Source organism: Terrapene carolina, unplaced genomic scaffold, assembly GCF_002925995.2.
Source record: "Terrapene carolina triunguis isolate 2854851 unplaced genomic scaffold, T_m_triunguis-2.0 Scaffold58, whole genome shotgun sequence".
NCBI classification, from domain to species: domain Eukaryota; kingdom Metazoa; phylum Chordata; order Testudines; family Emydidae; genus Terrapene; species Terrapene triunguis.
Window position 1 is genome coordinate 91087348 of NW_020664409.1, and position 17920 is coordinate 91105267.

General features: G+C 36.4%; 1 protein-coding gene across 2 annotated transcripts in view; it reads right to left on the reverse strand.

Annotated features, from left to right (window-relative positions):
* Positions 1 to 17920, reverse strand: part of TAF2 (TATA-box binding protein associated factor 2) — a 91705-nt gene that overhangs the window by 4744 nt on the left and 69041 nt on the right. For both annotated transcript variants that reach the window (XM_024208587.3, XM_024208588.2), the window contains 4 exons: positions 16559 to 16668; positions 12971 to 13200; positions 10098 to 10250; positions 9597 to 9702 (listed from right to left, as the gene is read on the reverse strand). In XM_024208587.3, coding sequence (XP_024064355.1) covers positions 9597 to 9702; positions 10098 to 10250; positions 12971 to 13200; positions 16559 to 16668 — 599 coding nt within the window. The remainder of the gene's footprint in view (positions 1 to 9596; positions 9703 to 10097; positions 10251 to 12970; positions 13201 to 16558; positions 16669 to 17920) is intronic.

Genomic DNA, 17920 nt, shown 5'->3' on the forward strand with positions numbered 1-17920 from the left:
AAGATTACGTTTTTGTTTCCATTGCCTTCAGTGCACAAATAGTTTACATGCACACCATGTTGTATACAAATATTTTATTTGCATGTTACACTGGCAAAGTATATCATGTATGTAAAAGGTTATTTATATGAACAATTCTATTATCACAGTACACACTAAAATAAAGAGGGTATCAGATGAGCCCAATTTATAGACTTCAGCTCCGACTAACTTGTAGGGGAGAGAGATTTTCAGATCCAGGGTTTTGTTTCTGGCTCACCTCTAATACTGCATGCTGCATTTCAGAGGGCTAGATGGCCAAAGTTTCTCTGATGCCAAAGCATACTTCTGAATCTTCCAAATGTGGAAGGGGAAGGGAACAAAGCAAGTACCGGAGGTAGTATGTTAATACTGATAAGCCAATGGCAAATGTCCCTGAATGATAGGTCAGTGCTCCCCTATGAGAGAAGCATGAAAGACTAGCTGAAAGGTGCAGCATGCTCAGGTCTCTGTCTTATTCTTCTGAGTTTGTTTTTATTTCAAAATAGTAGGTCTCAAGCTCTTATGATTGCAAAGAAAGCCTTCAAAACATGAAGCCAGTAAAATCGATGCAGAAACAAATATCTGAGTTTGCAAAGAGCCTATCCTATAACAATAGCTCTAAAGTGTGAACTGACATTTATTTCAGTGAGTGCTAACTCAGATGTCAATGATACTTGAAATATCAACATTGTTAACTATATCACTGCTCTTCAGAGCACGTAAGAAAAGATCTACACCAGCATTTTCCAAAGTATGGGTTGTGCCCCTTAGGGGCAGAGGAAGAATTAAGGACTAACCAAGGAGGAACAGAAAATGTATATATTAAAACTTGTATGCCTTTAAAACCACATGGTAGTGAACGATTGGCTTCATTTTCCAGAGAAAGGGGCTCATCTTTCAAAAGTCTAGAAAACACTAAGACAAAATGACCTTCATTAAACTGATCACTGAACTGACCATCTAAGTATTAGACTTCAAAATCAATGGCATCACTAATTTTTTCCTTCTTCAGTTGACCCAAAAACCTATATATTCATGGTTTTATCAGATTGCACCAAAGCTTTGTATATTGTGATATAAAAAAGGAAATCAAGGCTGATTAGACTAGCTCAAATCCTTTCATATACTGTTCTTTAAATATATTCAAAACTGAGCCAGTTTGTGCCGCAGTCCTTGAATCTGACAACATTCACTTCCTTCACACAGCTGCTTCATTGACAACAGATGTTTTTCAAAAATTCCAACAGCACCAACTCCCCAGAAGACATGATATTTGATACTGCCAAAGAGTGCTTTGAAGTCAATACAGGCATCATAAATGTGTCATAAGAAGCATGTCCAGGTGATTGAAGTAAGACATCTATAAAATGGACTTTTGTGAGGAATTAGAAGGACTACACCTACGTTAGGCATTGACCCTCCCTAGACAGAAATCAATGTTGCACAAAGAGATCACCTTTTCATCCTCAGGATTCCCTATGATTAACGCTTACAGAAGGCCTGTATTAGCGACCTGCCAATCCGGGTGAGGAGGGCTAAATAATAATTCTTTCTAAGGCCATCAATTTCATTTCTACATTGGTCAAAGGGGGATTGCTGCAGGGAGACCATGCAATTTCTTCTCTCATGGAATAAGAATCTGAACCTGTGTTTCCCACATAATAGCAAAAAACAGTAACGAGTGGGAGAGCTCATGAATTCACTTCTGAAGTGGTTACTAGCATTCCTTGAAGCAGAATATACAAATTCAGAATCCACTTGGCATCTTCCTTTGTTCTGGATGTGCAGATTCCAACATAATTATTAGCTTTTCTCTGTTCCAGCTAGTTGGGTAGGTGTGCAGAATTAGATGAAATTGCCAAATGAGATGAGACTCCTAGAACACCTACTTAGTCAAACAGAATGTTACAAAGACTGCAGAGATATGATGCAAGAGAAGTAGCACAGATGGGAATACAGACTTCATTTTAAACTTGAATATTTATTTTACATGGGTAAGCTTTATTTTGATAAGCTTTCATCTTTTTTCCATCAAAATGAAAACTTTCAGAAACAAGCTGTTTGTCTTATGTCCTAGCTCCTAAATATAAAGATTACTAAATTGTCTTGTTTGCGAAATAATTACAACATCTAGTTATAAGCTGTCCAACTTATTTTTAATTTTCCTGATGGATGAATGTTGAGGGGCGTTTAGGTTGCTAGGGTTATTTAAATAAATTTTTATTTTACTTTGTGCTCAAATTTTGTAAACTGGTGACATAATACATCTCAAGAGACCTCTACACCCAGAAAAGGCCATGTCAACTTCCTCAAAAGTAGTCTCCTGTTCTGTATTTTTATATTTTGAGGAGAACTGCAGACTTTTTAAACTTGCTGGCTTAAGTGAGACTTTTCCCGTTTGATGTTTGCTGAAGATGATCTAATTAGCACCTGATTTTTCTGAATGCTTTGGAAGGCGGCACTGCAAGGTAGAGTGAGCAATGCTCAAAACCATAAGAATCAAGGGTGGGGCCAAGAAGCCTTCTGGGTCAATGAGCCACCTGAGAGAAGACTGAACTTCCAGAATCCTGAAACTGATCACTCAAGTCATCAACAAAAAAGCTATGCCAGTCTTTGGACAGTCTCTCCCTGCACCTGAAGAAAACCCACTAACAAGAAGTGCTGTGTCAGCAATATCACTATCTGGCTCCTCAACCACAGTTCCATCTCCTATTTCATACGAGCCCAGAAGACCACAAAAGCTGAAGAGTTCATAATTCCCCTGTTTTTGTGTTCTTCCATTTTCATTCTTGTCTTTTGTTTGTATTAGCTGGGATATGTCCCAACCCTTTTATTCTATAAATGTAGGGTGTGGTTGTATGTGTGCAACTGTGTAGCATCACCCATAAAGTCCACACAAGAAAGACATCAGAAAGAGAGTTCCCCAAGTTTCTCCATGCCATAAAACAAAGTCTCATAAAAATACTCATTAAATGAAGCGTCTTCAGTGGGTCCTAAGAATTTAAAGCTGGCAGCTGTGAACTGCCAAACAAGAGTTGTCAAACTTCTGCTTATCAAAGGGCTCTTTTAAGGCCTGTATTATATTCTCCTGCACAGGAGAGGGATGAAAAGGGTTACTCATCACACAAGAATTGAAATCTAAGGAGGAAGCTTTGTAATTGACTCTGAAATTGTGGTTCAGACATTAGATCATTCGGTTTCAGTATTTGACTGACCTGGTAAAATTCTTTAGTTGGGATTTATAACCAAACAGACAGCCACATCCTTAGAGCCCGTCTTAGAATATTATAAGCATTATTTGTTGTATTCATTTGGTGATTTAACTAATTTGATGACTTATTTCCAAACCAATATTGATACTAATTTGGTAATTTTATCTTGATTTAATAGTTGTATTTCTTTCATTTTTATTTAGTATTATTAACAATAGTTTAGGTTTGGTAATATTGTTTTTGATTTTTGTTTTTATTTTGTTTAATAGCTTTATTAAAATTTATAAAAAGATAATGAGCCATATTTCTTTCAATAAGCCAAGTGGGTCCAGAGTCCTTGAGGACCTGTGTGGACATTAGTTTGTCAGTCTAAAAGCCCGACCAGTCCCCTCTAATTACCCTAGAACAATAAAGCATTCTCTCAGTGAAATGAGCAGTTGCAACAGAATATGAGATCTGTATACGTTTTCCTGGCACAATGTATTTGTGATTCCCTGTAAGACCACAGATGAATGTCTTAGTCATATTGTGACTTTTATCTCGAATGTTTATGTTATTGTTATAGCAACTTTCACACACTTTCTTCTAAAGTACCTGGAAATGCCATTCTTCATGAAGGACAGAATGGATATTAGCTCAATATACATTATGCTATTTCAGTGCTATACTGGCTCCAACAGAATCTCAAAGCCTAAAAGCCACCAGATTGGAAACAAGCATATTTTAGATAATAAAATTATCCCATGCATACTGCGTACTTAGATAATATGTATTAAAGCTAGTCTACCACAACAATTACAGAAAATGTTTCCAGCTTAAAAAGGCTAAGCAAAAACAAGCCTCTGTCAATGCTGCTATCATGTTCTGAGAAACAAGAATTACTGCACATATCTACCTGCATTGTTAAGTACATTGGTATAGTGCAGGTGATCCTGTCTCCCTCTAGTGGCTGATCCTTGTGACTATAACAGCATGCTATTTACTCACAGCTGACTGAGGGCTTGTCTGTCTACATGGTGTGTTAGTGCACACCAACTGGGGTGTAAGTTCTTGTGCACACCAGTGTATTGTGTGGACACTGCTAGTGTACACTAAAGTTCTCTAGTGCACCTTAACATAGTACAGGCTATATCAACATGCACTAAGGAACTGTTAGTGCATGCCAGCAGGGTCCACACAGTGTGACACGCTGGTGCCCACCCACTAGAATTTACGCCCCAGTTGGTGTGCACTAACATACTGTTAAGGCAAGCCCTGAGTTAATTCATTTTGCTCAAGTAGCAGGGATTTGTACTCTTGATACAGGTCCCAGGTTGAATTTCCACTGATAACCATGGTGTCTGTACACATGCAGCCATGTTATGTTGAATTTGTACATCAAACTGATCTTCAATAGACAATTTGTAACAGTGCAGAAATTTGTAGTTCTTACCACAGACTCAAGTATATTGTCATAAATGCATTATTTAAAAATATAGCTAAAGTATTTTCCTTCTATACTTTGAGGCAATATTTGCTCCATTCATTGTCACAAGTTTCAAATAATTCCAGCAACTTTTCATTTTCTAGCTAAATGAACCATGTTTTGAACTGTTATACTGGTGATAAACGAGAATGGGGAAAAATATAAATGAACATTCAAGATCACCAAATGTAATCTGGTGATTAGGTTTCTATCACATAGCCTGCAGGTAGAACTTATGTGGGCCACTGGATAGGAAAACAGTGGTTTACAAGAACAGCAGAGTGGCCATTTTTATTATTCTGGAGAAGTGAGGGAGTCAATAGAACTTATGACATTTTTCCAACAGGGTATGCCTTTTCTAATAATTGCTACACCAACTTAAAGTGCAGTGATGTCAGGAGAGTAACTACCAGTACATAGAAATTACATCTTGTTACTCAACAGATATGCTCCTTATATGCTTTCAGAGTCTCATCTGCTTATTTACTTTTTATTTTTGCAGAGTCAATACAACTAAGAGAAACTGAACTGCATACTATTGTACATTGTGAAAAGGATGGTTAACTAAAGTTCTAATTATTATGGGTGATGATGTGCTGAGCCAGAAAAGCTGAACCCAGACTGAATGTGCAGGGGTCACATTTAGGAAAAAAAAAATGTTTTACTTATAAACTTATTTACTTCAGTTTATAAGTAAAGTGAAAAAAATTAGTCTGGAATCATTGACACAAATGGGCAATCCTGTGATACAATTTTTACAGTGACTGATTTTAGAGTATGACACTTTAAGAGAAGTGAAATATGAAAGTAAATAGATTCAATTTTAAGCTTGTCTGATGTAAAAGCTAATCCGATTGAAAGGACTACCTAATACAAAGGACACTTTTCCACATGGAATAAACCCATTTCACCAAATTCATCTGTGCAATACAGTGTATTAGTCACTTTGCAGTCTTAAATGTGACATGAAGGCTGGTGTTTATATTAGAAAGAAAGAGTGCAAAGTCTTGAAATTTTTGTGATCTTTTAAGACTGACGGTGGAACATTGCCACCGTTCTTGATCATTTAATAGCAAATAAAAATTCTGTTTTTCATATTAGAAATCTGATCTTGAATGACTTCAGATGCTCAAAAAAGGCTTCTGTTGATTCTCTCAAAGCTGCTGTACTTAGGGAAGAACTATAATTAACACAACAGCAAGTTTAAAAGATACTTCACATACTTGAATTTTCTGGGTTTAATTATTTTTTGTAAGATGCATAGAAGCATTCATGATTTGAACAGCATAAAAAAAATTCATTATTTTATTTAGGGCATTTTTAACATATGTTTGAAAACATTTTCCAAGTGAAGCTGAACTATGAAAGGTGCTGTAATTAATTATAGCATTAAACACTGAAATCCTATTTTTTCACAGAATAACCAGCTGTAGTGCAAGCCTCTCTTTACTATCCTGGTTGTGAGTCTCAACCCTGACCTCGTAGGGCCACCTTTATGGGTAAAAGGATACAACAGAAAGCTTGTAAAACAGTAATATAATAAAGAAAATCAAATTTACATGGTTTTCTGTAAGACATAGTAAGATGGAGAAATTTGTGTTTGAGTCCAATTTATTATCCTGTGGGGAAATCAATCAAAAAGCATGCTGAATATTACTCACAAATAGATATGGCAGCATTCAAAGCCAGCATGAACTCTCTTTCCAGCTGCTATTTACAAAGCTAGAACTGTGTTTGGCTAATTCCCTAACGTTTTGTAAAAGCTGATGTGAGTTTGACCCACAGCTCTGAGAGGAGAGGCTGTGTATGGACTAAGACCTCACTATTTTTTCAGGGTACCTTGGTTTGGAGATGACACGAGAGCCCTGATATCTACTAATAAGATGCTCTATTTTATCATCTTCATCAAAAGCCACTTCAACACCATCAACGGTTGAAGTATGCTTACTCTGTGCCAGTCCTGCAATAATTCAAATCATTCTGAAAGTCCCCTGAAAATCTTGGCTGTAAAGACTTATTGATATCTCTGGAAAACTGAGAAAATTGCATTTGGAAGCAATTCTATTTAGATATGGTAGGCTTTTTCCTCATTTGTTTATTATTTGAGCTCATCTGCCCTTATTGCTCACCTGAACTTCATATTTCTCTGTTTGTACCAAAAAGGAGAAAAAGGTGAAGTTTTAAAAGCAAAGAATATTTTTAATAAAACTGTCCCTGGCAGTATAAATAGCAGTATAAATCAAGGAAGAGAAAACAAGAAAAAATATGCTAAGATCAAACTGTCTCAAAATACAGTATTGTATGCAGTGTAGTTGTAGCTGCGTTGGTCACACGATATTAGAGATACAAAGTGGGTTAGGTAATCCTCACCCACCTTGTCTCTCAAAATACATTGATTTTCAAAGGCTTTTAAGTGAGTTCCATGCACTTTCAGAGGCAAAGATAATGTCTGATTTCTCAGTGACCTAAGAAATGAAGTGTATTTCATCTGTGCTAAATATATAAATAGCAGGGGTAAGTGCGTGATTCAGCACATAATCTCAGATTAATATTTCTGTCCGTTATAGATCTATATAAGTAATGGCCAACTGGCCCCCATTCTACTCTGATTCAGAATACTCTCATTCTGAACCTCAGCATACTTAATATGGAACATTAGAGCATGGAGCTGGCTGACGGAGAGTCCCGCAAGTCCCATTTGTGAACAATTTGGCACAGTTTTGCAAAGTTTCCTGTTTATGACTTTATACCCCATAGTAAATAAAATAATAAAAAATGAAACATTGCAAAACATCACATAGAAGTTATAAATACTAACATTCAACAGATCAGCTTCATAAGCTAATGAGTATCGGTGGTAGCTGACATGCCCCAGCATGCACCATGCTTTGCGATAACAGCAGAAAAGGATAGTGTCAGTCTATAAAAAGGGGAATAAGGACAACCCTGGGAACTGCAGACCAGTCAGCTTAACTTCAGTAACCGGAAAGATAATGGAGCAAATAATCAAGCAATCAATTTGAAAACACCTAGAAGATAATACGAGATAAGTAACAGTCACCATGGATTTGTCAAGATCAAATAGTGTCAAACCAACCAAATAGCTTTTTTTGACAAGATAACAAGCCTTGTGGATGGGGGGAAGTGGCAGACATGGTATATCTTGACTTTAGTAAGGCTTTTGATACTGTCTCACATGATCTTCTCATAAACAAACTAGGGAAATATAGCTGAGATGGAGCAACTATAAAGTGGGTGCATAACTGGTTTGAAAACTGTTCCCAGAGAGCAGTTATCAGTGGTTCACAGTCAAGATGGAAGAGCATATCAAGTGGGGGTGCAGGCCTGGAGGACCCACCTTTACTGCTCCTTTCCTGGGGCGGGGCGTGGTAGGACTGTGAGGCCTCCAGCAGGGGGCCTCAAAGGGCCTGGTACACCCCATCACAGATGTATTAGCAGGAGTGTTGTAAGCAAAACATGAGAAGTAATTCTTCCACCTACTTCACACTGATAAGGCCTCATATGGAGTACTGTGTCCAGTTCCGGATGCCACATTTCAGGAAAGATGTGGACAAATTGGAGAAAGTTCAGAGGAGAACAATAAATATGATTAAAGGTCTAGAAAACATGACCTCTGAGGAAAGATTGAAAAAATTGGGTTTGTTTAGTCTGGAGAAGAGAAGACTGAGGGAGGACAAGATAACAGTTGTCAAGTCTATAAAAGGTTGTTAAAAAGGAGGAGGGTGAAAACTGTTCTTGTTAACCTCTGAGGACAGGACAAGAAGCAATGGGCTTAAATTGCAGCGAGGTCGGTTTAGGTTTGACATTAGGAAAAGCTTCCTATCAGGGTAGTTAAGCACTGGAATAAATTGTCTAGGGAGGCTGTGGAATCTCCATCATTGGAGGTTTTTAAGAACAGGTTAGACAAACACCTGTCAGGAATGGTCTACTTATTACATAGCCCTGACTAGAGGTCCCTTCCAGTCCTACACATTTTATGACTAGCCATGACACTACTCTTGCACTTATATGCTTACCGCCCTTCTATATACTATACTTTAAAAGGTAAAACATTGCAAATCACCTTTCAGAGTTCAGCAAAGTTATGGAAAAAATATTGGTAATTATTTATGGGACACGCTAGAAGAAGGAGAAATCAAAGATTAACTAGTGTTGGTCAGTTACTGAATTTCTCTCTATTAATAACAGAGTAGGGAAATTTAGTAAGGAACTTTGCTTAAGGTTTTCAAGAAATATCTAAGAATAATACTTAGAGGTAAAAATCCAGAGAAGAGGAGTAACAGAACTCGACAAGATAATTGTCTAAAGGACAGGAAACAAAAAGGTAGTCACAAATGGAAACTTTTCAAGTTTAAAACAGTCATAAGTATCTCTGAGGCCAGTTTGAGTGTCTTTATTACTAGAATTAATCCAGTTATAACTTATTCAGATTGGCCACACTAGACATTTGTTACTAGAATAGATTTGCTTCTGCTTTATTGTTCTCTTCTATTTAAAAATGTTTTTTGTAACCTAGTACAGTCAGAAACCAACTTTCCTAAATCACTGACTAGGTCTATTTTTCTTCTCCCTAACTTTGTTTTTCTGGCTTCGTTTTATTATTTTAATTTGCATTTTTTTTCTAAGCGTAACATATTTCCTAACTAAGAAATGTATCAAAAATATACAACCAGACCACAGTAATATATATTTAAATGAACTATTCTTGAATACCTAATGACATATAAGACTCACAGAAACCATTCTACACTTGCTTTTCATCAACACTCAAACATTTACTAAAGTGCATTCAGGGGGGAAAAAGTTGCAGAAGAAGAACACTTTCACTGGTTGAGACTCATATACTATCTATGATCTGCAAATTAACCTATTCATACCTGGTGTTGATGGTCTCTCCAACATATTCAAATGATGGTAGATAAAAGCTTGACTATCGTGAACAGTGTCCATATCAATTTCCTCCTCTTCCTGAGAGTTTGAGAACTAAAACACCAGCAAGAAATATGTAAAAATAAGGTAATATTAATAATTAATTCTAACAGGTCTTATTTTTCTGGGGAAAGGAAGCAAATTTTTATCACAGATAATGAACAAAAATGAAGGAATGTATAATATAGAAGTCTTGCTCATTATCCTTCTTTCTAATTTACAGTGGAAACAGCATGAACATTTAGAACATTAATTGGCAGCTTCACTCCCTGCCAGCCAATAAAGAATCTGATGGGAGATGATTTTGCCAAAGTAATCACAACAACTACCTTACACATATGCACAGCATGCCTTTTGTTAGGCTACAGCGGTTAGAAAACTCAGCAAAAGACTTTACTGTTATACTAAATACCCTACATATTGTTAAAGTTGAATTGCCATTTTCTTACTCTGATTTTTAGTTTGACTTTACTGTCTTCATTCTTCTCTGGTATCTGCCCTGGCTCCAATGGGGACCCAAGTGGCATATCAGCCTTCCTCTTCACCCCTTGCTGATGAACAGAAACGCTGGATGCTGTTTCTTTAACAAGATGATCATCCTCCTGAAGCAGCATTTAAAGATTAAAATTAGAAGACAGCAAAAGCATATTTAAATCTAAAAGTGACATAATGGTTGAAAACACACTTGAGTTGAACAGAATCTTCCCTGTAGTTGAGGCAAAAAATATTCCCTAAAACCTTTCATGGATTTGTGCCAACCTCTCCTACAAACATACTTTCTCTTTACTTCAATCCTTGCTCCCTCTGCATATCTAGAACTGGCCTCTCTTCTGTCCCTTCTCACAATCATGGTACTGTTGGTGTGCAACAAATCTCTGCAGCTCCTGAAAAGCCTTTCTATATATATCTGCCTCACTAACTCTCCTCATTTCAAATCTCAGTTGAAAATTATCATAGTTTCTGATCTAAACAAGGGATTTAGATTAATCTTCTTCAGAGGTTAAATTTAAAAGTGAACACTAATTTTGTTGAATAAAAGTCAAATATAATGGTTATGCCTTTGATTTCCTTTTAGATGTCATACTAGCTTTTCTCCAAAAAGGAGATGTGTAAGACCCCTTTGAAAACTACTGCTTAGATTAACCAAAATAAAGGTAAGAGGAACATGAAAATAAATGTATAAGTCTAATGAGTTACAAACTACACAGTTATAGGCATTAAAAAGGAGAAAGGCTTTCCAAAGTACAATGAAAATACAAAATAAAATACAGGAAAAGACAAACGTACTTACAGAAACAGACACTAGCCCTTTCTAAAACCTAGACAAAAGTAAGGCCTACCATAGCTTTTTCTCCAAACCATTAGAAGCATCTACTACTATACTAAGGTGGTGTACCGCTTCTGAATCAGGAGTGTCCCACACCAATCACATGGTATAAATGCATGCTTTCTAGAATTAAAACTTCAGCCTTGGAAACTTACCTCCTCCCACAGCAGATTCCAGAACAATAATTTAACAAATCTCATTCTCAAACAACTCATGCTCACAGAACATGCAACCTCAAAAGACAATCTAGTCAACCTAGATATGCTCTAGCATCTGTCAGAAATTCTTTTTACTTCACAAAAATATATTTCTATCCTTGTCAGGCCTCTTCATTTCATGTTCTATTATTACTCCTAACACTATTTAAGTCTGTGAAACATTCTGGAAGAAAGTTTGCCTGAGGTGCTATCCAACTTCGGTACAGTATTATTCTGTTTGAATTTCACAAGGAAAACTAAATTAGCATCAGTTTAGGGTGATATTTTTTTGAAAATGAACACAGCCAAGTTCTGGGAACTGAAAAGAGGTTACCTAGATCCTTAAAGCAGGAAAATGCATAAACACCCAGAAATCAAGGTATTGTGTGTGCTGTAGGCACATCTAATAACAAAGACACATATTTAAGTAAGTTTCACAAACAACAGATATAGCGAAATGATGTTGTTTGCTCACACATTCTTCAGAGTATGCTGCTTCCAAGTATATTACAAGCTAATGGCCACATCTGCCTTTACATACACATAGCTATCTGCCTATGAGTTGCTGTCAGGTGCTCAGATACAAGCAAAAAATGTTACAGAGACGTTTATAAATAAGGACATTCATGATGCACATCTGAGGACAGAAACTAGTTATACGTGAATAAGTTAAGTGTTGCACAAATGTTGATAACTTTCAGAGGCAATTCAAAGAATCTGTGATGATCCACACATTAACACTGAATTTCTGCACTCATGATATTTTTATTCTCTAAAAGCTTTGAGCTCAACTCTGACTCTAAAGATAAGGACTAGAGAAAAGATGGACTTTGTAGTGAGAAAAAATTCTGTATTTATTTCCCATTACTTTGAATGTATATGTTATTTTTACTCCTACGTGTGCTATTTGCCTCAGAGGGAGTTAAGGAACAGGTTCCTATCCCAAACTGCTTACAATCAAATTTTATACATGACCAGTGAGTTACCTTCCGCCTACTAAGTTCTCTCACTAGCACTTACTCTTATAACAGCTGATTTTTTTAAAAATTAACCTGTCACAAAAGTAGTTTCCTCTTTCTCTACTAAATGTTGACTTTTCCCTCCATAATTACATCTGCCCAAGGACCACTTTAGGCAAGATTTAGTTCTGAACTAGTGGCAGTTTTTATATTAAAAATACATGACTTTAAAATCCAACATCCTGCATCCTCAAAGGCCTAGAAATGGGATCTTCATACCATTGGGAAGAGGACTTTTCTAGCTTCCCAGTGGGACCACGCAATTGAAAGGCAAACAATATCAGATTTTAAATCTGACATTTTTAGACGCTTCTATGAGTCTCTTGGAGCCATGCATTCAGGTGTAGTTGGACTCATGGGAACTAAGGCACTTGGTTTCTAGATGGAAATATAAAAAAAAAATCTCAATATATCCCATTTTCATGCTGATAAAAATCTTTATACCACACAGGTTCTGTGTGAATAAGGCTTACTTCTTGTAAATGATACAGAAACAGTTACGTTTTAGAATGGATACAAATGAGGGCTCGGGAAACTAGCTGGAAGGTCATTCCACACATTAGGGAAAAGGCACAAAGGTGGAATGAGAGAAAGAGACAGAGGGTATTAAGGCTGGCACTATACTGAAAGACTTGAGAGTAACACAGAACAAAAAGGTCAGAGGGTTAAGTCTTGGAAGTTCAGACAAGAAGTTTGAATTCATTACACAGTACAACTGGGAGCCAGCAGAAGTATTCAAAGCAGGGTGGGGGAGGCATGTGCAGATGGTCAGTGCTTACAGTGCTTTGGAATCCTATCAGTTGTCCATGATTGTTAGGATTGTTCATGGGTTCCTGACTGTTTGCCACTGACTCAGGGATGATGGTAGGATTAAGTACAGCTTTCTTTTCTTTCAGATTAAGGACCAGTCCAAGCTCTGGTAATGGCAAACAAGAAGGTCTACTGAGGCCAAAAAGCGTGAAGTACAGGTCCACAGCACCACATCGGAGCCTCCAATCGTGTGAAGTACCTAAAAATCAAGGAGGGGCAAGTGTTAAAATGTAGAGATAATCTTTAAAAAAAAAAAAAAAAAAAAGTTCAAATGATTTGGAGCCATCACGCTGTGCACATTTTTAGCCTATGCTGTCCTCATCCTTCCTCCTTCCCTCCTATTATTTGTTACACTCACTTGTTATGTTTGCTTTTAATAAAGACTGTAAGTTGTTTGAGGCTGGGAGCATGTCTTCCTCTATGTTCTGTACAATGCTTACCACAACAGGACCCCAATCACAACGGGAATCTTTGGGTGCTATATCACAACAACGCTAAATAATGTTAATAAAAAATACACATGCCACTAGTTTTCATATTTAACATCTCATTTTAGATTTTACTTTCAAAGACAATTAGCAGGTAAGTGGAACAACACATTGACAAACTAGCCTTTTACCTCAACAAGTCTGGATGTGAAAATGAGTTACATGACAAATAAACTGAATTTTATTGCTTCAACCTATTCTCTAACTGTCTACATCACAAAACTATAAAATCCAGCACAACTAGCAGTCTGGGGAAGCTGTAAAATTGGACAACTAAGCAAGAATCTTAAACAGCAGCAATCATTGCCACACCAGAAACTAGCTTCAACCAATCACATATTCTGTAGTACAAATCAATAAAATCCTGGCAATTCAGTTTTGCTATACACTCAAGAGTCATGATGTTTCTACCCTGTCTTGTCTCCTGTTCTGTATGATCATTATTATCTTGCCTTTGTTATAAGTCTACACATATGCAGTGTAGCTGTAGCTGTGTCAGTCCCAGGAAATTAGAGAAACAAGGTGGGTGAGAAATTGATCTTTTACTGGATCAATTTCTCTTTGTGAGAGAGACAAGCTTTAGAGCCACCCAGAGCTGAAGAAGAACTTGTCTCTCTCACCAACAGAAATTTGTTCAATAAAAGACATTACCTCCCTCACCTTGTCTCTCAAGCCTACATATACTCTTTTTAAAAATAATGTATGTTACTGAATACCATCATGTAGGAGGTCAGCTCTAGGCAAGGGACTGAGATGCAGTCTGTAATCATAAGTAAAATGAGTTGTTACTTCTGTCTGTCAGTCATTCTTGCATCCATACAACAGCAACAGACTCCAGTTACTAGTGAAGCATTATGTTCCAAGACAACCATAGTTCTAAGTCTGTGAGAAAGAGACATGACTGAAAAGTCTTTAGGGTAGGAACCATGTTTTCCTCTGTGTTTTATAACATTTAGCAGAAGAGGAACCCCAATCATGACTGGGGTATAACTGCTGTACACGCTCTGGAAATGTCACTGACATACTTCAAAAGGAGCAATTAAGGTGACTACCATCTAGTATGTTTCAACTAGAATCCAATATTCTGATTTGTAATTAAATTTAAGAAAATGTTTTAATACACTAAAAATGCTTTTATGAAAAATGAAATGATTAAAAACTCCACGTTGCATTGACATCATCACACACTAATGGTAAAAGCACATTTGGCACCACCCAAAGCAAAAAAACATCTAACATCTGGCACAATGTTGTAAGTACAATGGTTTTGGTGCTAACTCCGGCCAGCACTTGACTGATTACAAGTTCATCAAACTTATTGTTCCCTAGCAGGAATAGAAATTAAATTGGTAAACAAGACAAGGATGAGCCAACTGCCATGTTGATTTGGCTGAGCAAGACCTTGCAGAGGGAAAATTACAAGATGTATTCTTGTGGATTACAAGTACCATGGGAGCGAACAGTGTTTGGAATAGACTTAGTTTTATATATTTATGCAGTTTCAGGCACCTCTTTTCTGATGAGAGTTGCATGAACAATTGGCTGGTGATGGGGGGAGCAATGAAATCTGGACAGATTTAACATTCAAACTGAACAAGAAAATATGCTGCTGATGAGATATGAACTATACTTATTTTTTCTTTATAAACGATCTGGCCATTTAATATTCAATAAAAGATCATCAATATTCAGCATCAGTCCCACTTTCACAGAGTAGGTCCGCAGAACTGTTAATCTTAAATACAACTGCTGGGAGAATATGCGAACCCCTGTAAATATAGCTCAACACTACACTCTTTGGAATTCAGTAGTATTATCAACTTTATGTTTGTCAATGAAAGATTACAGAAAAAAACAAAGATTTGTTTCCCCACAATGTAATTATTTTAGGTTTTAGTAAATGTAAATGCACCACTGCTTTAAGACCATGCAGCCATATATCTGGTGGATTAACAATTCATCTTGCCTTTAACAAACATTTTTATTGGCACTCACACTTTGCAATTATCTTTGTATTTTTATTTACAGAAAATAAAATTCAACCAGAATGTCATCTTCATGCATAGGGACTAAGTGCTTTAAGTCCCAAATATAACAAAAATTTATATCTTATCTGTTATTTGCCAAAGGAGGTAATGGATATAAGTGAACACTGCACACACATTTCTCTTGAGAAACAGGGAACACAAATTCTCTGGAGATAACATCAAAATGTTTATTTCCTGAGTCTGACACTTGGCAAATCTTACAAAACTGAACTACTAGTAGTCTCCCTACTTTAACCCCTGGAGTGTAGCTGTAAACTTTCAAGCACTAAAAATAAAGATGCAAAGAGAACAGTCAGCTCTGAATGACCTAAAAGACTATGTAAATGTTTATTTGTAATCCGTACTGTGCCAAATGTTAAAGAGCAGTTCGTGAGTACTGGATAAAACTGCCTCAGTAATGAAAAACAAGTCAATAGCAAAAGATACAAATCCTTCTCACATTAGGATCTTTACTAGTCAAAGCCAAGTAAGTCTTAATTTTAAAGTAAAAACTTCTTATGATCTAATTTATCCACAGAAATTCTAAAATCTATTTTACTCATTTAGGTTGGGGACGGAGGTGCTTAATCTAATGAGAACTTGAAGTGTTTGATCAATTTGAATATTGAAAATAATTCAAAAATTCATTTCAGGATTTATTCAAAAATTATATCTATGAAAATTACATTCCAACATTTTATAATAGAAAAGACACAATGTGTGAAGTAGTAACACAAGGTGAAAACTGTTGGCCCTCTTACAAGAAATATTACTTTTGCAGGCTTGGATCAAAGAATCACACGAGATGTGAGTCTATGCTAAATGTACTCTGCAACAAGTACAGTAATTGCAGAGGATGGAGAAAAACAGGGTGCCAAAGGACAATCCTATATGCTGGGTATCACTACAAGATGATGCAAGTGTGAATGGAAAGCCTCAATTTTTGAGCTTCAACAAACCTAAGGAGAGCTCATTTTATATACCAGAGAATATGCAGAATGCTAACCACACCAAGTTTCTTAAAATACAGAACAGATTCAACCTGAATTCATAAGTTTCCAAAGCTGATCCACCAAAGCTTCATTGCACAAGGGAGACTCCATGTTCTTAGTAAAGGGTGGATTCCTCGTCAGCATGTTCAAAATCTTATGTCTGAAAGAGAAACAAAAATTCCCTTTTTAATCCAAATGAACTGAGACTCCAAAGTTACTGTTTTGTGTCTGCAATTCTGTTTTTGACACTGGAGTTTTTATTAGGAATACAAATATTAAGATTTGTGAGCCCCTAATATATACATATATTTTAATTCCTTTTATGTATTTCTTCTGTCTGTACATGCACACATATATGCACATCTCATCCCCAAATTAATTAGTTTTCAGATAATAAATAGGACATGACCAGGGTGGACATTAGTTGATAGCATCACTCATCATGGTAAAGGGAAAAAAGAACAGGAGTACTTGTGGCACCTTAGAGACTAGTACTCCTGTTCTTTTTGCGGATACAGACTAATACGGCTGCTACTCTGAAACCTGTCACTATGGTAAAGGGAAAGTGTGATTTTGTATCGAGGCTGATTTGTTTTCATGACAATTTGAAAGGCCGTGTTATGCTCTAAGGGAAATTAATCGGAGCTGTACTGGGTCAATATTCTCTTCACATTCTAATAAATATTTATTTTCAGTTTTGTTTTTAAACTTGTTTAAACATTAAACGTGTTACAAAATTAGAGGAATCAGTAAAAACATTTAAGACTCACTCTTCACTTTTTAAAAGGACGGCAACAATTTAGAAATTACATTACTGTCTGAATATTTTGCATGCAACACCTATGACCCCAATACCTGCCAGCAGTGAGCAAAAAACAAAAAAACACTGTAATTTTTCAGATTGTTTACTATGCTTTTGACAACACATTGTGAATAGTAATTTTCACCATTTCCCCTAAATAGTCAGTTTTCTCCCTTGTTGAAAAGGCCCTTATAAATATGGGAACAGAAAAACCTTTAAGATTTGAAGGGATTTTTTTTATATTAAGGATATAATTTTTAAAGTGGGTGCTCTATCTGAAACTGGAATTTAAAAATTAATAAAAAATGCAAATTGACAGCATCTCTTCGAGAGACTCAATTAAAAATATTCTGCTTCCTCAGCTGATGTTGCCTGTTACTTATCTCTGATCTAATGGGTCAAATTATATCTAACTTTCTTTAAAAAGAACAGCAGCAATATATTCCTAGGATAGGGAAATTAGTAACTATACTTGCACAGGAAGCCTAAAAGATAAATAGGAAAAATACCAAGTCTATTCATCTTAAAGAACAGTACTACTACACTGGCAATCAGGAACAGACGGAATTGAGGAGCAGGGAAACGAAGATCAGAGGCTGCCATGCTAAAA